The following is a 21,822-nucleotide window of genomic DNA, read 5'->3' as shown; positions in this document are numbered from 1 at the left end:
AGAATAAAAAAATTTTGTAATTTGCTATTAAGTCGGGAAGACTCAATTTTTTTTTTTTTTGTTATTTTTATTTGGGGGTTTTGTTTGTTTGACTGGTTAGGGTCTGTCTGTCCTTCCTTTCTTCCTTCTGTCTTTTCAAACAAGGTCTCTACCTGGCCCGGAATTTGTAATCCTCCAGTCTGCCTTATGAGGACTGAGATACAGCAACAGGCCACCATGCCTAGCTAGTAATGTTATTTTAAAGCTCTTATTGCCCCTCTGGTGGTACAGTCTTCAATCCCAGCACTCAGGAGGCAGAGGCAGGTGAATGAGTTCAAGGCCAGCCTGGTCTGCAGAGGGAGTTCTGTGACAGTCACAATGCACAGAGAAACCCTGCCTTATGAAGGAGGAAAAGGAGAAGAAGGAGGAGAGGGAAGAGAAAGAGGAGGAAGAAGAGGAAGAGGAGGAGGAAGAGGAGGAGGAGGAGGAAAGAAAGAGCTCTTATCTATTCACTTAAGCATCTTCCTGAAAATTCAACCTATCAACATCTCATCCATATTTAACTTTAAACGTACCAGTCACAAGATCACCAAAACACACTCAGAAGGTAATCAACCGCCAGTCCTCTTGGGCAGGCAAGACGGCTCAGCAAGTTAAGGCACTTGTCATGCCTGAGGCCCTAAGCTTGATCCTGGGACCCATAGTGGATATAGAAGGGAACTGGTTCCTTCCTGTAATCTGCTCTTTGGCTTCCACTTTGTGTCTCGTGACTGTACTCATACTCAAGCACGTACACCCTACACATACACAGTAACAATGAGTCAAGTTCAAAAATTATAGAAAAATTGAAGCCTTTTTAAAAAAAAAAAATCCCCAGGCATTGAAAAGAAGGTAAAGATCTTCTCCAACATCAAATAAGGTACCATTAGAGAAACAGAATTGTAATGCCGATGGGAGGCTCTGTGCTCAATGCTGACCTCGTTCCCCCAAAAAGGGCAAGTATGTAACGGTGGAAGTTCTTCAGTGTCCCTCTGAGGTAAGCCCACCCAGGGCAGGCCACTCACGCCACACACTGCTAAGCTCGCTACAGAGGGACCCGTGAACCCTGTACTGTTTCCTATCGCTGCAAAGGAACGAACAACAATTAATCAGTAGCCCATCCTCTGCGCCCTTACACGGTTCCGTAGCACAATTATTTATCTTTACAGAGGGGAGCATATACCTGCGGGAGTGTGTCACTCACTTTGCTTCTGCTGTAAGAAAACGCCAAAACACGAAGTGACTTTATAGGAAGTTTATGTTGACTCACAGTTCAGAAAGGTAACAACAGTTCATCGTGGTATCGAGCCAAAGGGATGCACGCTAGTTGGAGCAGGAAGCCAAGAGAGAGCTCACATCCTCAAACCCAAGCATGAAGCAGAGACAGGAATAATATATGATATGGAACGACACAGAATGAGGCTTTTAATCTCAAAACCTGCGCCCAAGCGAGCAGCACCAGCTCCTTCAGCCGGGCTGCACCGTCCAACCTTCCCCAAACAACGCCACAAACTGGTAGACCAAAAGCTTAAATGTCTGGGATTATTGGGCACATTTCTCTATTTGTGGAAGTGGGCTCTGTCCTTCCGCCATATAAATCCCAGGGACCAAGCTCAAGCCATTGAACTTGTTGTCAAGAGCCTTTACCCACTGAGCCATCCCACCAGCCCTCATCCCTACACTTTTTAAGATGAAGAAGGTTGAAAACTGGAGGATGACCTAGACCAAACATGATGCTATCTTTGGGGGAAGAAAAGGCATTATTTCTTCAGCGGGCAGGGCTCCCTTCCCTGCCTGGGAAGGTCCCAAGTCCACCCTAATTCCCAGGCACCTCCTTCTCAGACCTTACCAACCCCAGCTGGCAAGTCCTCCTAGGTTCCTGTTTTGCCCTGAGATGACTCACTGTTGCCCCGTAAGCATCAAATACCCCTGGGTTCAGTGTGCACCCAGCTCCGAGCCAAAGATCTACACTATCCCAATGCCACAGTCTAGTCGGGCAGCATCAACACGGACAACTGCCAGGAGAAAGCAGTGTAATTGCGTGGTTTCTAGCCATGTGTACCTGTTTAATGGTTAACTGTTTTCTTATTTTAATAAGATTCTGATTTTTCAGAAACTGTCTCATATAGTCCACTCTAGGCTCTAACTCCAACTGTGTAACTCAAACTGACATTGCCTCCTGCTCCTCCTAAACCACACACACACACACACACACACACACACACACACACACACACACACACACACAAAGTGCTGGCATCACAGGTGTGAATCACCTAGAATCTAAGTAAAGCCTCCCAATTCAGGCGCTCAATGGCTACAAGTGAATAGTTTGTGGCTCCCAAAATGGGACAGCACAAGAAAAACTGTGCTCAGTACCATAGTTCTACTAGACATTACTGTGGCACGAAATTCCACAGTTGTCCATGCCTGCCTCTGCAGTTCCAGTAAAATTGTCTCACCGCTGGTACTAGGCACAATCTGCCATCTCAACTGGCAGATCAGGTAGATACCTAAATTTAATCAAGATATTCCAAAAATGTTGTAGTCGGTAAAAATAAGTGTTCTTGAATCAAAAATACACATAAACATTGATTGGCCTTTTCTCCACCCTAAATGCATGTAAGAGATTTCACCATTCCTTGCACCTTACGGTCAAGCTCTCCCTCTATCCCCCCAAAACCCTGGTAATCAATGATCTGACCGCTTGTTTTAAAACCCCACCTCCAGCCAGGTGTAGTGGTGGGCAACTTTACCACTGGGGAGGCAGCACTGGGGAGGCAGAGGCAGGCGGGCCTTTGAGAGTTTGAGGCCAGCCTTGGTCTACAAAATGAGTTCCAGAGCTATTACGCAGAGAAAAAAAAAATGCTGCCTCCAATCAATCAATCAATAAATTAGATAGGTAGACAGACAGGCAGACAGACTCGAGATAATTAAAATTCTGATTTCTTGCCTGAGAAATCTTACTTAAGCAGGCATCTGTGGTAAGGCTGGTAATCAACCCTACTCGGGTCCAAGAATTTTCCTCAGGTGATTCTGGTACTCTGCCAGGCTGGGAACCTCTGTGGTAAGTGCCTCATCTAAACTTAATGATCTGCAAAGTGCCCGCTGGTCTCTCTCTTCTCCCCACCAGGTACTTTGCTGCGTGTGGCACAAGTCCCACTTCATTTGGATGCTTGGAGGACAGGGCAAGTGCATCTGGTTGGGGGTGTGGATGGGGGCAGCGTCTGGAGGGGGCGGGGGAAGACCTCTCCAAGTCACACCTCTTCGGTCCCATCTTAATCCCTTCCTGACTCTTGCAAAGGAATTCTCATCTGGAAAACAAGGAAGCTTATTACAAACAATCACCTAGCTGCCTCTGGCTGAGAGTGAGAATGGCAGAAGGTGACATGTTCAAAGGCATAGGACAGCCTGAGGAAGGTGGCTTAAATACAACATCCCACGGGCTTCATCTGCAGAGAATTCTCCTCACCCCTGCTGTTCACTTGTTAGATGTGGACACCTCAGACTACAATGAAACTTCAGACTTCCTTTAAAACAGCAAGAATGGAAACATCGTTTCCTCCTAACTTCATGATCCCAAGGGCAAGGTACCAATTTCCATCTTAAAGGGGGAATTCAGAAGAGCTGGCACCTCTGCTCAGAGTGAGGAATGGCCTACAACCCTAGCACTCTGAAGGAGGGCGGAGGCAGTGGGTCGCCACAAAGTCCAACCCAGCTTCATCTGTGGACCTACATTTCTAGGTCAGCCAGGTCTTCATAGGGTGACTACCTCAAAAGGGGAAGGAAGAAGGGAGGAAGAAAGAAGGCAGGTTCTGGCCAGGTAGAAGCAATCGCACAAAGTCCCTAGTACAGCAGAGCTTCTCTCTGTGGATTTGTTCCTGCTCCACTCAGGATTCCTGGAAAACGCTAAAATCTTAAGATGATCAAAGTGAAGACATCGGTGGATAGGGGGGAAAAATGCTATCATTCAATACCCCCGTGTTTATTTAGCCCCACCAAGCCGAAGAGGGAAGACTGCAAGAGGAGAATGCCTGCTTAATCAGCTAAAAATGCATTCATTACCACGCTATTCACCGTGGCTTTCCTGAAATCAGACACTTTTGCCCCTAGACCATAAGATTGAAGCGATTTGAAATCAAAATATTTCCTGTCCAGTGCCTGCCAGTTTCTAGCCCCAGAGTGATATAACAGATGACATCCAGTACAATAAATGCTTTTATTAACCATAAATTTGAGACTGCTTTAGGGATTTGAAGTGTTGGGTTTCATGCTGAAAAAATGTAATGTTATCCACAGACCATCCGTGAGCAACAAAAACAGAGGCGCAGGTTAGGCTGCTTTGATCAAATTATAGCATGAAAAAGAAAAAGTCTTTTGCATGTAAAATAGTAGTTGCGTTCAGAGTCTATCTTCAAGAAGCACCCCGAGAGGTTAATCCCATGTCTGGGAGAGTCTGGGGGAGCGAATCATCCCAAGTGCAGGCTTATGAAGCCACCGGGCTCTGAGAAGCTGAAAGTAAGCTGAAAAGCCCTGAACAGCTCCAACATTCGTATGCTGCTGCTCCCTGCTAGATAACTCTCCTTCGTGTTGGGACTCTGGGCTGCATAAAGGGCCTGCCACCCACTCAGGGTCACCACCACCAGGCTGCCACAACCAGAAGAAGTCTCTCCAGAAACCCCTCCCAGTCACTCCCAATGGAAACCCACTGATCTGAGTCAAACTCTTGTCTTATAGCAAATGTTGCCTTTCTTCATCTAGAGAAAAAGGTGGAACCTTGGGCAGTTCCATGGCCTCAGCTCTCTGACCTCAACGCCTCCCTCGACACAGAAACAGTTAATTCTGAAATCAAAAGCACCCTGCACTCTGGACCTACCAAACCAAACCTGAGGTGGTGTAACCATGGAAACAGGAAGTCTCTCCTGGGACCAGAACTAACTAGGCCCGGCAAAAGCAAGCTAAGCTGCTACCCCTCCTGAGTGCCCCTCACAAGGCCTTTGTGTTGGCATACATTCCAGCATAGGGGTCCCGGGTGGCCCTCAGGACGGGGCTTTCCACAGTACCATCCTTGTCAGCGTCCAAATAGCTGCTGCTTTCTGGCCTCTCACTGTCAGGCCACTGAGAAGCCTGCAGAATTGGTGCCAGAAAAGAAAAGTGAAAAGCAGAGTTGAACCTCTGAGATCCATTCTCCGGATACTGAATGTCCCACTATTCCGTCTCCGCATGACATTTCACGGCCAGCAGGGGAGGAGGCCCAGGCCTGTGAGCTGAACAAACGCCAGGCACACAGGCCTCCCTGCGCCCTCACAGTCCCCCTGGACTTATGAATAAAAGATGGGGGTTTTGTCTGTCGTTTCCCTGGTACCCTGTAAGAATAACAACTTGTCGCCTTTTGACGTTTTAACTCACTTTGAAAAATTACCAATATTAACTTTACGGGTCTTGGCCCTTAAGTCGGTGAGGAACAAACACCAGCAAGAAAAGCCATGTAATTAGGTAGGAGACAGTAATACAAGTTACACCGAAGAAACTGTGTGGAGGAGACTCTGATAACTCAGGCAGAAGCGATCACAGCAATCAAAAGGGCTGGAAACTGACTCCTAGGATGTGTTTTGAGTGAACTGGGCTTGCTGGAAACAGAGTTCAGTGTTTTCTTAGCACAAAGAAATGGCTGAATTTTGGTGTGGAGGAGCACTCAGCCATGAACTTGCTGGAGCCAAACAGAGGGATTCAACAGTTGTTGTTCCCAGTCACCAAAGGCAACTTCTACAACCGTCTGCAACAGGCCCCGGTGACTGGCAGAAACTTAGTGCTGCTACTTTCCAGAGAACACAGGAAAGGGTTTGTTACAGGAGAACCCAGGACACCCTCCACGTCCTTTAGACCTTCAATTAAGTGAGAAAAGCCCTAATGGAAAACATTACATATTAAAAACAGACAATGTAATCCCTGCTGGAAAGACCTCTAACTGTAACAATTCTTACTTACAAACAAATTTTGGTTTATGCCTGAGAAGCTCCCATATTTCTACAATGGAAGGCTGGAAAGACAGCTCAGGGACTTGATCATGAGAACAGGAGGAACCTTTTTACACTAAAGGCGATAAAAACAGTCTAAGCCAAGGAACCACCGAGGCCCAGCTATATGAGCACCCCTTTCCTACTCTGCCCACCTTTCCAGAGTTGGTTTCAGAGTACTTAAGAGAGGAGAAAGAACACAACAGAGCCCCCACCCCCCACCCCCCTGCATACAGACGGCTGGCTGCAAATGCCTACAGATTTAGCATCAAAATACTAATATTGAAAAGAAAAATATGGGCTGGAGAGATGGCTCAGCAGTTAAGAGCACTGACTGCTCTTCCAGAGGTCCTAAGTTCAAATCCCAGCAATACATGGTGGCTCACAACCATCTGTAATGAGATCCAATGCCCTATTCTGGTGTGTCTGAAGACAGCAACAGTGTACTCATATAATAAGTAAATCTTTAAAATGAAAACAAGGAAAATTTAACTAAAGGTGGAGGCGTACATCTTTTTTTTTTTAAAGATTCATTTATTTATTATATATAAGTACACTGTAGCTGTCTTCTGATACACCAGAGCTGTCTTCTGATACACCAGAAGAGGGCATTGGATCTCTTTACAGATGGTTGTGAGCCACCATGTGGTTGCTGGGAATTGAACTCATGACCTCTGGAAGAGCAGTCGGGTGCTCTTAACCACTAAACCAACCCTCCAGCCCCCGAGGCGTACATTTTTAATCCCAACACTCGGAAGGCAGAAGCAGGTGGATCTCTAAGTTTGAGGCCAGACTGGTCTACAGTGAGTTCCAGGACAGACAGCCAGGACTACACAAAAAACTGTCTTGAAAAACGAACAAGCAATAAAAAAGAAAGATTTAGGTGGGCAATTATATCTTATCAATTGGATCAGAAAGAAAGAAAGAAAGAAATTAATTTATGTGGACAACACCAAACAGATACGTGACTTGTATGGGTTTTTTTTTTTTTTTTTTTTTTTTTTTGGTTCTTTTTTTCAGAGCTGGGGACCGAACCCAGGGCCTTGCGCTTCCTAGGTAAGCGCTCTACCACTGAGCTAAATCCCTAGCCCCGTGACTTGTATGTTTTTAAATAAAAACACAAACTGCTTTATCATTCACTTAGCTGGGGGTGGTATGTCCATAACACACTTAAGATAGTGTTTCTGCTTTTGTCTTTTGCATTGTTTTTTTTTTCCAGATTTCTCTGTGTGGTTCAGGCTGGCCTTGAACTTTCTGTCCTCCTGCCTAGGGCTCTCTACTTCTAGGATTGCAAGTGTCTGGCACTGTACCTGTCAGCTTTTAAAAGTCATAGGTCACTTGCAAAACCTCTCCAGCAATTTATCTCTCCCTTATCAGAATTCCTAATTTTAAAAATGTTTTAGAGCTCTTTAACATCCCCCTCCCCACCTTCTCCCCAAACTCCCCTCTGGCGTCATCCATCCTAACCTTTTTTAAGTAGGATAAAAGCCAAGGATTACACCAGACCTGGCCAACTTGAAAAACTATGCACTTAAAAACCACCGCACTAAGAGAAAGAAGACAGCTCAGGGGACAGACGGACAGGAAATGCGCTCAAGTGAAAAGCTGTGGCGAGTGGAATTCCTGTCTCTCAATGACTTCAAAACCCAAGAAGTGAACAATGAGAAGCTGAGCATCATTCATTAGGGCAGCAAGGAGGGGTCTGGGTAGTGAGCCCCACAGAGCAGTGCGTACTGGGAACCCACAGCCACGAAGCAGTCTTTAGCCAGCACTGCCAGATGTTCCGTTCTTTTTCCTTACTTAATTTCGGTAAAACTCCATGACCTCTTTCTCAAATTAAAAGGCAATGCCTTTTTTTCTTTCTCTCTTTTTCTTTTTTCTTTTTTTCCCAAACCACAGGAGCTATCTTTAGCGAAGCCTTCTAAGGACTTCATTAATTCATAGCCAGCCAACCAGGACTTTTCCCACAGTCTCCCACAAAAAAGCCCGGGAAGTCACTGATTGCTTGGCTGGATCTGAATATGAGCAGAGGTAAAATCAGAAATATCTAGTTCCTCCCACAGGGAAGTGAGGCATGAAAATCAAAGCTCACAAAAACTCATTACCACAGCTGGCCAGCAAATCCCTCCCCGGCCAGGCCCAAAAGGCAAGGAGCACCTCTGATGTTTGCGGGCCATCACGTGACCTCAGAAAAATGAGCCACATTCACAGAAGGGGGGGCTATCGTGACAAAATGAGGTCTGTGCCTCTTTTATAAAGAATGTTTTTCAGAAGGAATGAGAGCCACTACTAAGATACAAAAAAAACCAGACTGCTTAAATGGTGATCAGCAGTAATGTTTTCTATTTTTCTCTCCTTGGTGCAGGGAATGAGGAACTTCTTTTCTTTTCTTTCCACACTACTTTTCTTGAAAACATCAAGCACAGCAAGATGTGGCTCTCCTGTAACAGCACCCTACTCGTGTCCTGGCTTGGTGGTGTGCACCTGTACTATATCGGTGTTCGGGAAGCTGGAGGCTTGAACTTTGAGACATCCTAGGCTACTTAGTGAGTTACAGGCTAGCCTAGGCTGTGAACATGGCCTGGCTGCACTCACATTAATCTGGAGGGTGGAGACAGGGTTGTTTTGACTTTATCAAATGCAGGCTTTGTGAGCACAGGTAAAACCCACATCCAGAGAAGCTGCATGGAGAAAGATGGGGCCTCCTCTAAAGCTGGGGAGACCAGGCAGAACAAGACGCCAGAGGTTGTTTCCAAGGTGGCCAAGCAAGTAGGGCCTCAGCAACGCTCTTGTCATTAAACTGCCTTGCAGGGGTCACCACAGCCTGAGGAGCGGAGGGGCTGGACCTGTCTCTCTGAGATCAGCAGCATGGTACAGAGCGAGGCTCTGTGCTGTGGGCTCAGGAACCATCCCAGCCACGAGACCATGTTCCTCTCTACGGGGACAGATTCTGGCATTACGGTACAACTTAACACTTGGGCTTTTTTAGGCTCTTTAGGCAGAGAAGTCTCCACCTTAAAAACAAAAACAAGCAAACCAGGAGGGGAGGAGGAGGAGGAGGAAGAGGAGGATGAGGAGGAGGAGGAGGAAGAGGAGGAGGAGGAAGAGGAGGAGGAGGAAGAGGAGGAGGAGGAGGAGGAGGAGGACGACGACGACGACGACGACAACGACGACCACGACGACCACGACCACGACCACGACCACGACCACGACCACGACCACGACCACGACCACGACCACGACCACTCTCTCTCCTCCAAATACATCTTTTAGAGTTTAGGATACTGAGCAGTTACAATAAATTCTAACAAGGAGAATCTCAGTGCCCCACCCACAGCAAATGTGTACATCCCAGAAGGAGGCCAAAGCCGGCACCCAGCAGGGAACGCAGGCTGGCTGCTCCTACATTTGGCCTTCATTGTACTGCAAAGATGAGGTTGGGGGAGCAGAAACCATAAATCACCTGGATGGAATAAAATCCCAGGGGCGAAGATTTTAAACCATATGGCCCACCTTAAGAAAATGCACCTTTGGGGCTGGGGATTTAGCTCAGTGCCTAGGAAGCGCAAGGCCCTGGGTTCGGTCCCCAGCTCCAAAAAAAAGAACCAAAAAAAAAAAGAAAATGCACCTTTTCACTCAAAGAAACCCACCCCTTCCCTTCGACCCTCCCACCCCTGAATAGAGCAGTCTAGCCCAGAGGAGAAATCTAGATCCACAGCCAGAGATCTGAAAAGGGTTACTATTGAGCACAGAGGAAAATCTACAAAATGGACAAAACAGAACCCTTGGAAAGACTCTTTTTAGGTTTTGAGAATATAAAGTGTGTGTGCATGTGTGTGTGTGTGTGTGTGTGTGTGTGTGTGTGTGTGTGCGCGTGTGTGTGTGTGCGCGCGTGCGTGCGCTCGTGCATGCACGCGCTCAGGAGCAAAACCCCTACCACTGAACCACCCTACCCTCTGCCATTTCTTTTCAGCTGAGGGTGGGTGGGAGTTGTAACGCAGAGCCTCATGCTGATGTCTCTTAGACCTTCAGATTTAGGACAGTGTAAGGTCCAACCTGGTTCTACTGTATTAAGCTTCCAGCAATAATCACCACTCTCCCTGTAAAGCCGTGCCTGACTGTGACATTTAGCATTGGGCTCACTCTAAGGGAAATGCTCTGTGAACATGCTCTGTTGAGGCAGTTCTCATTTACACAACTATGTCAGAAAACATATAGGCCGACCTCCGTTTCAGAAGAGTTTTGTGTGCATTCACATCCCATCTTCTCTTTTGTCAGCTGCTCCATGATTTGTTAAGGACAGATGGGATTTATTAAGTCCCCCCCTTTTAAATGTGGTAGCCTTAATTAGCTATATCCACCTTCCCCCAACATTTCCAAACAAGGAACCAAAGGAAAGGGAAGCCCTTTTTAAATGGATACTTTGAACAATGGAGGGATAAATGTTTAAACAGTAGTCTCTGCCAGAGTGACTAGCTATTTGTCAGACCCTTCCACAAAAGCAGGATCCAGCCAAAGTTTTGACCCTCACTCTTGACTAAGATTTTTAAGTTGTTCCATTTTTAGTTTTCTGACTTGTGCTATTAATTAAACCTTCTTCAAGATAATGCTTGAAGAAGAACTAGAGTGTCTCCCTGGGGATGTTCAAGGTATCATTCAAACTGCAAAGTTCTCCTGTGGATTTCTGTACACGGGAGACCCAAGTACACACAGTGCGGAGTGACCAGCACAGTGGTGGTATCTATGACTAGGCACTGTGCCCTTCTTAAGCACAATTAAGAAAATCTGCGGTGGGCTGGGGAGATAGCTCGATGGTTAAGAGCATTGGCTGCTTTTCTAGACCTGGGTTTAAATCCCCAGCACCCACATGGCAGCTCACAACTGTAACTCCAGAGGATCAGACACACATGTAGCCAAACACCGATGCACATACAATAAAAATAAAGAAATCATTAAAAAAAAAAAAAACAAACGTCTGTTGATTGACCTGTGTTAACTAAGCATCCGGAGATAAAACATGCTCCAATTTTAATTTCTAATTTTGGGTTTCCCTCATTTAAAGAGGACTTTAAGGATGAATTATGTCTACTGGCTAAATTGTGAGAAGGACAAGGAACTACCTAGATTCCTAGACTTGCCCTAGCCATAGCCGACAGCTTCAGTTGGATCCATCCAGGGCTTGTGTCTTTTCAATCAGCTGGTGGCCCCTGGCGGGTTTAGAGTAGCAGAGGGGAAGTGGCCTGTGGTTAAACAGAGGAAATGCCAAGGCATTTTAACAGAGCAAATAGTCTCTTCACTTCCCACCAGGAGGAGCTTCAAAGGCCTGGGCCCAGAGGAGACAATGTGCTGGAGGGCCATCAGTCACCTAATCCCGTGTCAGGACCATTCAGAGCTTCCTGCCAGCCAAAGGTAAACACTGCCCTAAAGGACAATGAACGCCTCCCACTGCCTGGGCAAGTCTGGCCCCCCCTTGGAAGCAGAGATAGCCCCAGACTTGCTGAAAGCCTTGACATTCCACATCTGGGGAAGTGCAGATGCTGGAGAAGCAGGAGAGAAATCTGTCCAGAGTATATACAGTCCAGTGAGCTGCCCTGTGTACCTGAGCTACCCCTCCACCCCCCATCACCCCTCCCGCCCCCACCAATACTCTTACAAATGGCAGGCGGGGGCCCCAGCTTCCAAAAGCCTAAAAAGCCATCCATCACCGGCAAGCACAAGAGGCCGTCGGAATGAAAGAGGACAATAAAATTGTTGATAGAGTGGCCCCAGCAGCAGCAGACATCTGCTGGGCATGGGGGCACTGGGGGGGGGGGGGGAAACGATGATGGGGGGAGGGGGTGAGCTGGGACACAGTGAGTAAAAAGTTCAGGGACAGTTGAGGGAATGGGGGCTTGAAACCAAAAAATAAAAAACAAAAACAAAAACAAAAAAAACCACACAAAACAAAACAAAAAAACACCCAACACATTTTAAGCCAAATGAAGCATGACAAATACTCAGCTTAAAATAAAGCCAGAAGAGAGCATGAGCCGCTCTTTCCTTTGTGGGGAGGCTGTCTGTCAGGTCGGAACTGCCGAGACAGATTTGGATCCTGCTCTACTCCCTCCTCAGACAGTTTTCCAGACAAGCCCAGCTGTTTGGAGAGGAACCCAGTAGAAGTGTCATGTGGCTCTTCTCTCCCAGGCCTCCTCTGTCTCTAGCCTTAGACCAGAGGACCCCACCAAAGCCAGGATGCCCTGCCTAGCTAGCTCCCCAGAAACACAACCCCAGACTCTCCAAACGGCCTCACTACTGGTAGTGTTCTGACAAAGTCGATGCGTGTCTAAATCCAGTGAGATAATCTAAAGCCAATGTGACTAGTTTTAAATATTTACGAAAGTATTTTCCGTTCTTCTAACTTCAGAGACCGTGTCACTACAGGGACGTGTCTGGTCACTCAGACAGCACCAGAATCATCTTACCCTAGGGCCTTGTGCCAATGCTCTACCACACTCTCATTCAGGGCCCATTAACCTTGAACCCTCATTCCAACACGTTCCTAAGGCAATGCTGATACCAGAAGCTTCTGCAGACGTCTTTGGGAAACCACCTTTGGAAAGAAGCAATGTTCCAAGCAGTACTCGATGGCTGAATCGCTGGGTTGGTCATTAACAACACGGTGCAGGTACTTCAGGAGCTAAAGCTGGATGGATGAGTGATGGAAAGATCCGAAGAAACAAAAGCCAGGCAGGCTCCTAATCAACTAGCAAACAGGCTGGCAGAAGGCACTGCACGTATCATCAAAATGGCTCTGAGAGAAATACGCCAACCCAAAACAAAAATAATTTTTAACTAAGAATTCTGTAAGGGACACCAGAGCATCTACGACATGGTCCACCAGAGAACAAGCAGACCTGATACGGGGTTTAGGAGTCATGAGCTGCAAGTGAATGAAAACGCATCCAATTCAGAATCAAATAAAGATGCCCGGGCTCTCAGCCAGGGAGAATTCTTGGATTGGACTTTTATCAGGGACCTAAATTTTAACCAGCTGGAACCCTCACCCCCCCCACCCCACCCCACCCCCGCCAATACCACTCTATTCCTTTCTACCTTTGGAGATGAAGGATTTGCCTTAAATGGGAAACTCGTACTTCACCGTAAAGACAATGCCAGCATAGTTTCCGAATTGCTGAAGACACTCCTGGGGGAAGATGTTTAGAAATGGGAGTTCAGACACAAAAGGCCAAGAAATAGACCCCATCCAGGGTAGGAGACAAGAAATGGCTCACAGAAAAAGCTACTAAACAGAAATCTGTGAGAATGGAATTTTAGGTTCCTGGTTTGTTTGTTTGCTTACTTGCCTACTTGCTTTTTAAGATAGGATGTCATTATGTAATAATTCATGTTAGCCCAGAACTCACAATATAACCTCCAAGCTGGCCTTGAACTCTCAACCTCCTGGCTCTGCCCTACAAGTGTTTAGGACCAGCATGCCTGGCTTTGTAATTCCTTCTTAGCAAGACAGTGGGGGAAGTTCGGGAAGCTCTCCACAAGGGACTGACATATTAAGTAAGGCACACACAAAGTTATCCATCACAGATAGAACAAACTGGCCATCAAAAAGTAAGAGTTGGGGGTTGGGGATTTAGCTCAGTGGTAGAGCGCTTGCCTAGGAAGCGCAAGGCCTTGGGTTCGGTCCCCAGCTCGGAAAAAAGAAAAAAGTAAGAGTTGGGGCTAGAGAGGATCCAATGGATACAAGATCTGGTGTTGAGGTTTGCACTGGAGTATTCTGATGCTAATTCCACTGCCCCAAGGACAGCTGCCTAGTCAGGTACTCAGGACTCAGGTGACTCCACCAGAACCTTCTTCCCCTTGAATTTGTAAAGTACTGGTGAGGGCCAGGTACAGGATTGAAGGAGGCCTGTCATTGGAGGAGACGGAAGGATGGGTAGGAGAGAAGTTTGAAGGAAGAGGAGGAGACTGGAACGGAAAGGAGGAGAGAGAGGAGAGAAGAGGGCAAGAAGCCATGGCAGGTGACATTAAGATTCTGCTCTGTGTATTTACAGGTTCTTATTAATGTTCTTAAGGGATGGATGGTACTGGGCTTTGTATGTTTAAGTGGGCAATTATATCTTATCAATTAGGCCTAAGGTTATTGTGTTGTGTGTTCTTTCATGTGTAGATTTAAGTGTAATGGAGTGTGGGGCGGCTAGTCTGGGCCGCCAGGGGGGGTTGGGATGTGTGTTTCTGGCATTGGGAACTAGATAGGTAGAGAGATTGCTGCCAGGCTCAGAGAGAGGCCTTTGGCAGTGTGACAGGGAATGGAGCAGAGCAGGTGAGACGCTTTGCTGAGTGAGAATTAAGTTATTCAGTAGATATCTTGGGGCACCTCAGTGCTGAACCTAACAAGGTAAAAGGCAACTATACTTTTTTTTTTAATTTTTTTCTATTTTTACAACAACAATCCGAGCAGACAAGAAGACCTGAGCTCCAATCCCTACCACACCTCAGTAAAAGTCATACATGGCTGCCCATGCTCGTGTGGCTATGCCTACAATACCGTGAGTAATTGTGGGAGGTAGAGACAGGAGGATCACGGGCACTTGCTGACTGCTGGCCTAGACCCAGGTTCAGGGGAATAAAACAAAGTAGTAGAACGGTCACCTGACATCCCCTGGCTTCAGCATAAGTGCACACCTGCACAGCCTAATCCAGTAAATCAATGACATAAAACACACACTTTGAAAAAAAAAAAAAATCGAGGAAACTAGGAAAGAGTTGAGCGAGTGTCAATGTGTGGGCCAGCCCCTCTGGAAGCTTTATAAATTGCGACTCCTTTGAAATACCAGTATTTATCATTCAAAGCACAACTTTACCTGGCCAAGACTTTGAGACATTTTTTCCCCTTCAAATAGTTGAGGGAGTGTGCCCACAGCTCATTTCTAAAACACCGAGCTGTGTCCGAGATGGTATTAGTTCCTTAGTTACCCCACGAGTAATAAGGAGTTTGTGAAACCTGGCCACTTAAACTAGGCCGGCTCACAGCCCTGCGAGCAGCTCTCCTGGGAAAATCAGTCCTCCAGTGGCCTGGGTTTCTGGCCCAAATGTCCCATGCCATTAAGGGAGCGTTCATTCATTTGTTCTCCAGCATCCTGGCCCAGCCCCTCCTTTGGGCTTTAAGGTTCAAGGTTGTAAGAGAAACTCAGACCCCAGGATACCCACTTCTGGTCATATCGCATATAACTTACCCTCACTCTTGCTCGTTTAAGGGCTACGGATGTACATATCCTTGGTTGGCCTTGAATGCACAGACCAGCCTACCTGTACCTCTGACTGCTGGTACTAAAGGCTACAAGCCACTCACACCCACCTTTATTCCTTACCCTTCTTACCCTCTACACAGTGGAGGAGACTTCAGACCCTGAAGGACGCTACTGATGGGCTACAATTCTAATGCTCCCTCCCCAAGTTTTCTTTGTTTGCTTCCTTTTCTTTTTCCTTTTCTTTCATTTTTTTTTTCTTTTCTTTTTTAAACTCATAGCTATCCTCCTGCCTCAGCCTTTGGCCCTTATTTTTATATATTTATACAAACCCAACATCCACAGGCTGAGTACCAGACCTGATTAGAGAGGCAGATTATGACTCAAATATCCAAGATTCCAAACACTGGTGCCTACTAGAACCCCAAGACATAGCAACCTCTGGGGGACATCTTAATTATTGAGGTGGGGACTTGGAGGGCTTCCTGCAAGAAGCCATGCTGGAGCTAAGACACTAGAGAGATAAAAAGCACAAAGATGGTATTTTCCCAAGATTTAAAGGTAGCTGTAGCCAGGAGCACTGCTCTCAGGGGCTACAGCCTGTGCTAAGGCCTACTGCAGATAAGGCACAGAACTCAGAAACCCAGTGCTGAGAGCTCCCAGTGCTGCTGTCCACCCTTGAGACTGAGCCCAGAGCTCAGGCACAACACACACATGTTCTACCGCTGAGCTATATCACCCCAACACTCATTTTATGTTCTTTTAAGACAGTCTCTCTACGTTAAGTTGCCCAGGCTAGCCCTGACACTCATTATTTAGTCTAGGCAGGCCCAAAACTGTTGCTCCTGCTGCCTCAGCCACCTGAGTAGCTGGCATTACAGCACTAGGCTCTGCTCTCTTCATGCTTCAAATCAATTAATAGAGGGTTTTGCAGAAAGATCGCAGAGTCTACTTGTCCTCAACCAAGATCTATTGGGCTCCAGGCTTTGTGGCCACCGAGGAAACAAAACACACAGAACTGGCAAACACCAGAATAAGGAGCCTGAGCCTGAATAAAAAGCACGGGGCGTGGCATTCTGGGAGGGCTTCCCGGAAGAGGCAGCCCATGAGCTGACTGTAAAGCCAAGCAGAAGAGAACGTGAAGCATGCCCTGACGGTGTGAAAGGACTCAGAAGCTGGGCAACAGGGACGGAGGAAGGGACAGAAAAGATGGCTGTGCACGGAGGTGGGTAAGCTGGACCTACTCTCACAGGTACCAAGCAGGCAATTACGGAAGGAGCTGAGCCGTGGGAAAGCGCTTGGAATCCGGGAGAAGGCCCAGAATCTCCCAGGCTCACCCAGGAAGGGGATGATGATCCAAGGAAAGGACTGTAGGAAGGCACAGGGCAGGAGTTGTTGAGATCACTCCCAAGAGGACCAAATGTTAGTAACCCTGATGGGCCACATTGGGGGGGGGGGGGGGTCATCATGCCAGAGATACATTCCTAACAAACACAAAACAACCGTTCTCGCTTCTTCAGAGACCGCTACAGACCCAATGTTAAAACTTTACAAGTGGCATGTATTCTAGGCTACTCCAGGAAGGCAGCAACAGCCAAAACCAATCCGGATCTGAAATCTTCTAAAAAAATCGATAGGTCAACTTGGAGATCACCGTAAAGATATCTGGAATCTATTAAAACCAACAGTGATGTCTGTCTGACTGCAATGGAACACAGGAAGAAATGGCGAGGCTTTACTTAAACGGGAAGAGATATAACAGCGTTCATGAAGTGTAGAAGAATCACAGTGCCTGGCTCGTACCTGTTTTTCTGAACTGTGATTCCCCTCTAAAAGTGAAGCAAGTGTTCATAAGAGGTGTCACGCCCTGAGCCTTGTCTGTACTGAGGCTGTACAGACTTTTCCATGGAAAAATATAAGTCAACATTGGTCTAAGCAAACAGCCCCGAAGTATCCCATGTATCCCTGTGCCCTGGGGAAATCAGTAACAACATGCCACCCCCCCAACCCCCTTTCCTTCTTTCTAGGCGAGGAAACAAGCTCCCAGCTGTCTGAGCACAAAGCCCGTGTTCTCACAATAGGATTGAAGGTGTGAGTGGCCCTTGTCTCTGTGGGAGGTTCAAAGTCCCCAGGCCAGGGGACTGCAGTATCTAGACTGCATCAAAAGAACACTCAGCTGTGGGAAGAAGGCTTCCAAGTTCCCAGAGAAAAGTCTGGGAGCCACCATGGTCTCGGGTCTGGGACACCTGGCAGAGCAGACGAACTTTCGCTGCCCTTTGGCCACAAAAGCATCCTCAACTCAAGCTGGGACCTCGGAGTATGGGATGGGGTGGGGGACCACTAGCCAGACGAAAGGCTGAAATGGCAGCGTTTCTCAAAAAAGTTATGAATCGGCGATTGGGTAGAAGTTGGGTGACGGCGCTGCCTAAAAGAAACAAAGCAACTGTGAGAAAAGGGGTGCATCCTTCCCTAACACCCCAGGTCCCCTTTCCTGGTTGACCTGAGCCCTTGCAGAGCTGTGGACTGGAGTTCCAGGGCACGAACCCCACACGGGTTCCGAAGTGCACCGGTCCTGCCGACAGCCCGGAAGATCCCAATCCGGGACGCGCAGCCCCCGGGGCAGAGGGCCGGGAACAAAGGGTGGGGCGCACGGCCCCCGCCTCTCCGCCCAGCCACCCGCCTTCAGGAGTGGGACCCCAGCCAGCGGCCGCGCCTCATTAACAACACAAAGCCAGGGGTCGGCGGCCCCTTTCATCCGGGCCCGGACCTGCAGCGCGCCCGGTGATCCAGACGCAGGATGGGCTAGAGGAGCCGGGGACCCCGTTGCTCGCAGATCGGGCGTCCAGCGATCGGTCGGCCCCCGCTCGCCAGCGTGCGAGCACCTGTGCGCGCGGCGCGCCCCCAGGTAGCCTGGAACCCGGAGAAGCCTTCGCCTTACCCTCCAGCCACAGGTGTCCGCGCCTCTCGCGCGGCCCGAGCCGCCCGCGGCCACTGCCAGCTGCGAGCCGTTGAGGCAGGCGTTGACAGTGAAGAAGAAGGAGCAGAGCTGCAGCCACGGGGCCATGGCCGTAACGCTCGCCCAGCCGGGCTGGTCTCCGCTAAGTTGCAGCCTGCAGCTCGCTCCCCAGCCCCTCTAGCTCCGAGTGGGCGGTGGCAGCGGCGGCAGAGGATGGCAGCCCTCACCGAGCATGCGCTGCCGTGTTTCGCCCCGCCTCTTTCCCCCAGGTCCCGCCCTCAATCTCAGTTTTCTGCCCTAGTCCCGCCCCTGTGGCCCGGCCCTTCTGTCTTGGCCCCGCCCCGCTGCCGCGGAGACTCTGGCCTCAACTGGAGGTTGGCACAGCATGAGGTTCAGCGCTAAGGGATTTTTTTTTTTTTTAATCTAAAGGATTTGTCCAAATGATTTCTCCGTGCAAAAACTTGGGGCGACTCAAAGAATATAATAATAGTAATTTTAAAATTAATAATTTAATAAGTACTTGCTTTTCAAATGTCAAGTTCCTTCTTGCATCCTACCAATGAAATGACAAGGAAATGTCATAATAAAGCCTCTAGGGAAATCCTGCCTCTGCATTTACTCCCGGGACCTAGGACAAATTACTTACTTCCTCCGAAGTGCTGCTCCCAGTAAGACAAAATGGAGAGCAAGACTCTTCATCCAGAGAGAGCTCTACTAACACGCAGGAAGCAATCAATAAAGGCTACAACCACGAACTGACTTGTGTAAGGTCACATAACTAGAACTGAAAATTAGCGTTCTTTTCAGACACAAGTCAAACTTACCTTAGGAAATGTGTCTCACAGTAGCAAAATGTACAAATTTACTGCTATTCTGCCACCCCCAACCACACCATGCATCTGTGCATCGGAGCCCCCCAGCCCTCAACTTTGCACCCTCATCTCTACAGCAGCTTCATCATGGCTGACCCCCTTTTACTCCCACCCCTACGTACTGTACCGTACAGACATCCACCCCGACACAGATCGCTTAATTTCCCAGCTAACACTCTTCAGTAATGATGTTCAAAAAGGAAACCCATCCAGGTCTTCACCCTGCCCTCACTTCTTGTCTCTAACTGTACTGAGTCCCCCTTGACTCAATCTTGATCTTTTTTTTTTTAAACTGTCCTTTTGTCCATTCAAGAAGGCAGCCTCCTTCACATTTCAGAGCCCAGAAAACCTTCCTTCTAGCAGGGCATAGTGGCTCCTGTCTTGAATCCCAACACCCAGGAGGCAGAGGCAGGTAAGAATGTTTTGGTTTATATGTCACTGTCAAGAGTTCAGACATGGGGCTGGAGAGATAGCTCAGCGGTTAAGAGCACCGACTGCTCTTCCTGAGGTCCCGAGTTCAAATCCCAGCAACCACATGGGGGCTCACAACCATCTGTAATGAGATCTGATGCCCTCTTCTGGTGTGTCTGAAGGCAGCTATAGTGTACTCATATACATAAAATAAAATCTTTAAAAAAAAAAAAAGAGTTCAGACATGTTTGAATATGCTTGGCCCAGGGAGTAGCACTATATTTGGGGGTGTGACCTTGTTAGAGTAGGTGTGGCCTTGTTGGAAAAGAACAGTGTGTCACTATGGGGGGTGGGCTTGGAGACCCTCCTCCTAGCTGCCAGGAAGCTAAGCTGTTCCTGGCTTCCTTTGGTTGAAGATGTTTGCCTCCTTTGGTCAGCAACTCCCACAGCATGTCCGCCTGGATGCTGCCTGGATGCTGCCTGGATGCTGCCTTGCTTCCTGCCATGATGATGATGACTGAACCTCAGAACCTGTAAGTCACCCAATTAAATGTTGTTCTAAGAGTTGCCTTGGTCCTAGTGTCTCTTCACAGCAGTGGGACCCCTAGCTAAGACAGCCAGAGTGGTTAGGCGCCTGTCCTGTGGGGCCATAAAGTCCACAGAAGACTGCCCTTCCAGATGAGCCTTCCCTGAGTAGACACAAGAGGCACACTGCTCCTCTCAAGAATCTGCAAGTTAGAGCTTTCCTTCCACCCTCCTTCTTACTCTAGGCATTCCAAGTCTCCTTAGCAAAGGCTGCCCAGGCTCAGGGTTGCCACAGAAGATATGTTGTCAGGATGGATGACCTGGCTTTGGGGGAAAGACTGAGAAAATCATGAGGTTATTGACTCCTTAATCTACATGCACTGTCTAGACATATTCCATAACTTACTAATCAATCAGGCCCAGCGATTTTAAACTATTCTCTCTCTCTCTCTCTCTCTCTCTCTCTCTCTCTCTCTCTAGTTATTTTCTGTGCTCACTCTATCTGCGTGCACACCTGCAGGCCAGAAGAGGGCGTTGGATCCCCATTATAAATGGTTGTGAGCCACGATGTGGTTGTGAGGAATTGAACTTAAGACCTCTGGAAGAGTAGTGTTCTTAACCACTGAGCCATCTCTCCACCCCTGTAGTGGTAATTTTGGTTTCCAGTGGGTCACACTCACACCCAACCACCCAGGAGTTCTTTGGATTTGAGAATAAAACACACACACACACACACACACACACACACACACACACACGTCAGTTAATTTATGACGTGCTGTGACTAGCTCAAAGATTGGACACTAAACCTTACCCTACTACCCCAGGCCCAATGGGGAAGTGACACTCGGTCTTTTTTTTCGGAGCTGGGGACCGAACCCAGGGCCTTGCGCTTCCTAGGCAAGCGCTCTACCACTGAGCTAAATCCCCAACCCCGAATTCTTACATGGATGATCAGATGTCTCTCCTGCAGCTGTTCCATCCCATCCTTCTCTGAGTCACAGCAGTTCTCTCCTTCGTTTCTCCCAGTTTCTAGCCCAAGCAAATCTACAGGTCCTGCCTCAGTCTACCTGCCTAGCCATTGGCCATTGGCTCTTCATTGATTGATCAAAAACCAATCGGGGACAAGCAATAGAGCGGGGGGGGGGGGGGGTGTTGGGGATTTAGATCAGTGGTAGAGCTCTTGCCTAGCAAGTGCAAGGCTCTGGGTTTGGTCCTCAGCTCGGTGGGGGTGGGGGGTGGGGGGTGGGGGGTGGGGGGTGGGGGTGGGAATCATGTCTCTTCCTTTGACTATCAAAGCAATAGAGCCAATCCCCAGCAACCCCCTCCCTCTCTTTTTCTTTTAAGGATATATATTCTAACCTTGAGGTTTCTGAGTTATGGACGTGAACTACTACCAAAGTCCTCACTATTTTTTCACCTTAATTGCCTCTCTGATTGCTAATGGGGTGGTGCTAATTTCAGTCACCTCTCCCTCCTGTCTGGCTCACCTTTCTGTCCTTAATACGTGGCCCTCTACTTGTCCTGAATCTTCAGCTGGCAAGAAACTGTCTTTGCCAAAAAGATGTTGATAGTCTGGGAGTACAGTTTCCAGGTACACGCTCCTTGGTGTTTTGTTTTGTTTTGTTTTGTTTTGTTTTGTTTTGTTTTGTTTTGTTTTGTTGAAGTTGTATTCTGCAGGGAGGAGAAGGGAGGGGAAGCGACACGTGGAGTTTATGGAAGAGAGCCTTACAGACAGGGTTAGGGATGAGTGTTGCCACCTGGGTTTTATTCACATTATC

At 47.9% G+C, this 21,822-nt stretch overlaps 1 protein-coding gene across 2 annotated transcripts in view; it reads right to left on the bottom strand.

Moving 5' to 3' along the window:
* The window catches only part of Il17rd (interleukin 17 receptor D), a 66,668-nt gene extending 48,259 nt beyond the window's left edge, over nt 1–18,409 (bottom strand). For both annotated transcript variants that reach the window (NM_001191937.2, NM_001411766.1), the window contains 1 exon segment: nt 18,216–18,409. In NM_001191937.2, the coding sequence (NP_001178866.1) occupies nt 18,216–18,341 (126 nt within the window). In that variant the 5' untranslated portion in view covers nt 18,342–18,409.
* Nucleotides 18,410–21,822: the final 3,413 nt, after the last annotated feature.

The sequence above is a fragment of the Rattus norvegicus genome, chromosome 16, assembly GCF_021556685.1.
Source record: "Rattus norvegicus strain SHRSP/BbbUtx chromosome 16, alternate assembly SHRSP_T2T, whole genome shotgun sequence".
Classification (NCBI taxonomy): Eukaryota; Metazoa; Chordata; class Mammalia; order Rodentia; family Muridae; genus Rattus; species Rattus norvegicus.
Note: the sequence above shows the minus strand (reverse complement) of the source record. Positions and strands in the feature narration are given on the sequence as shown.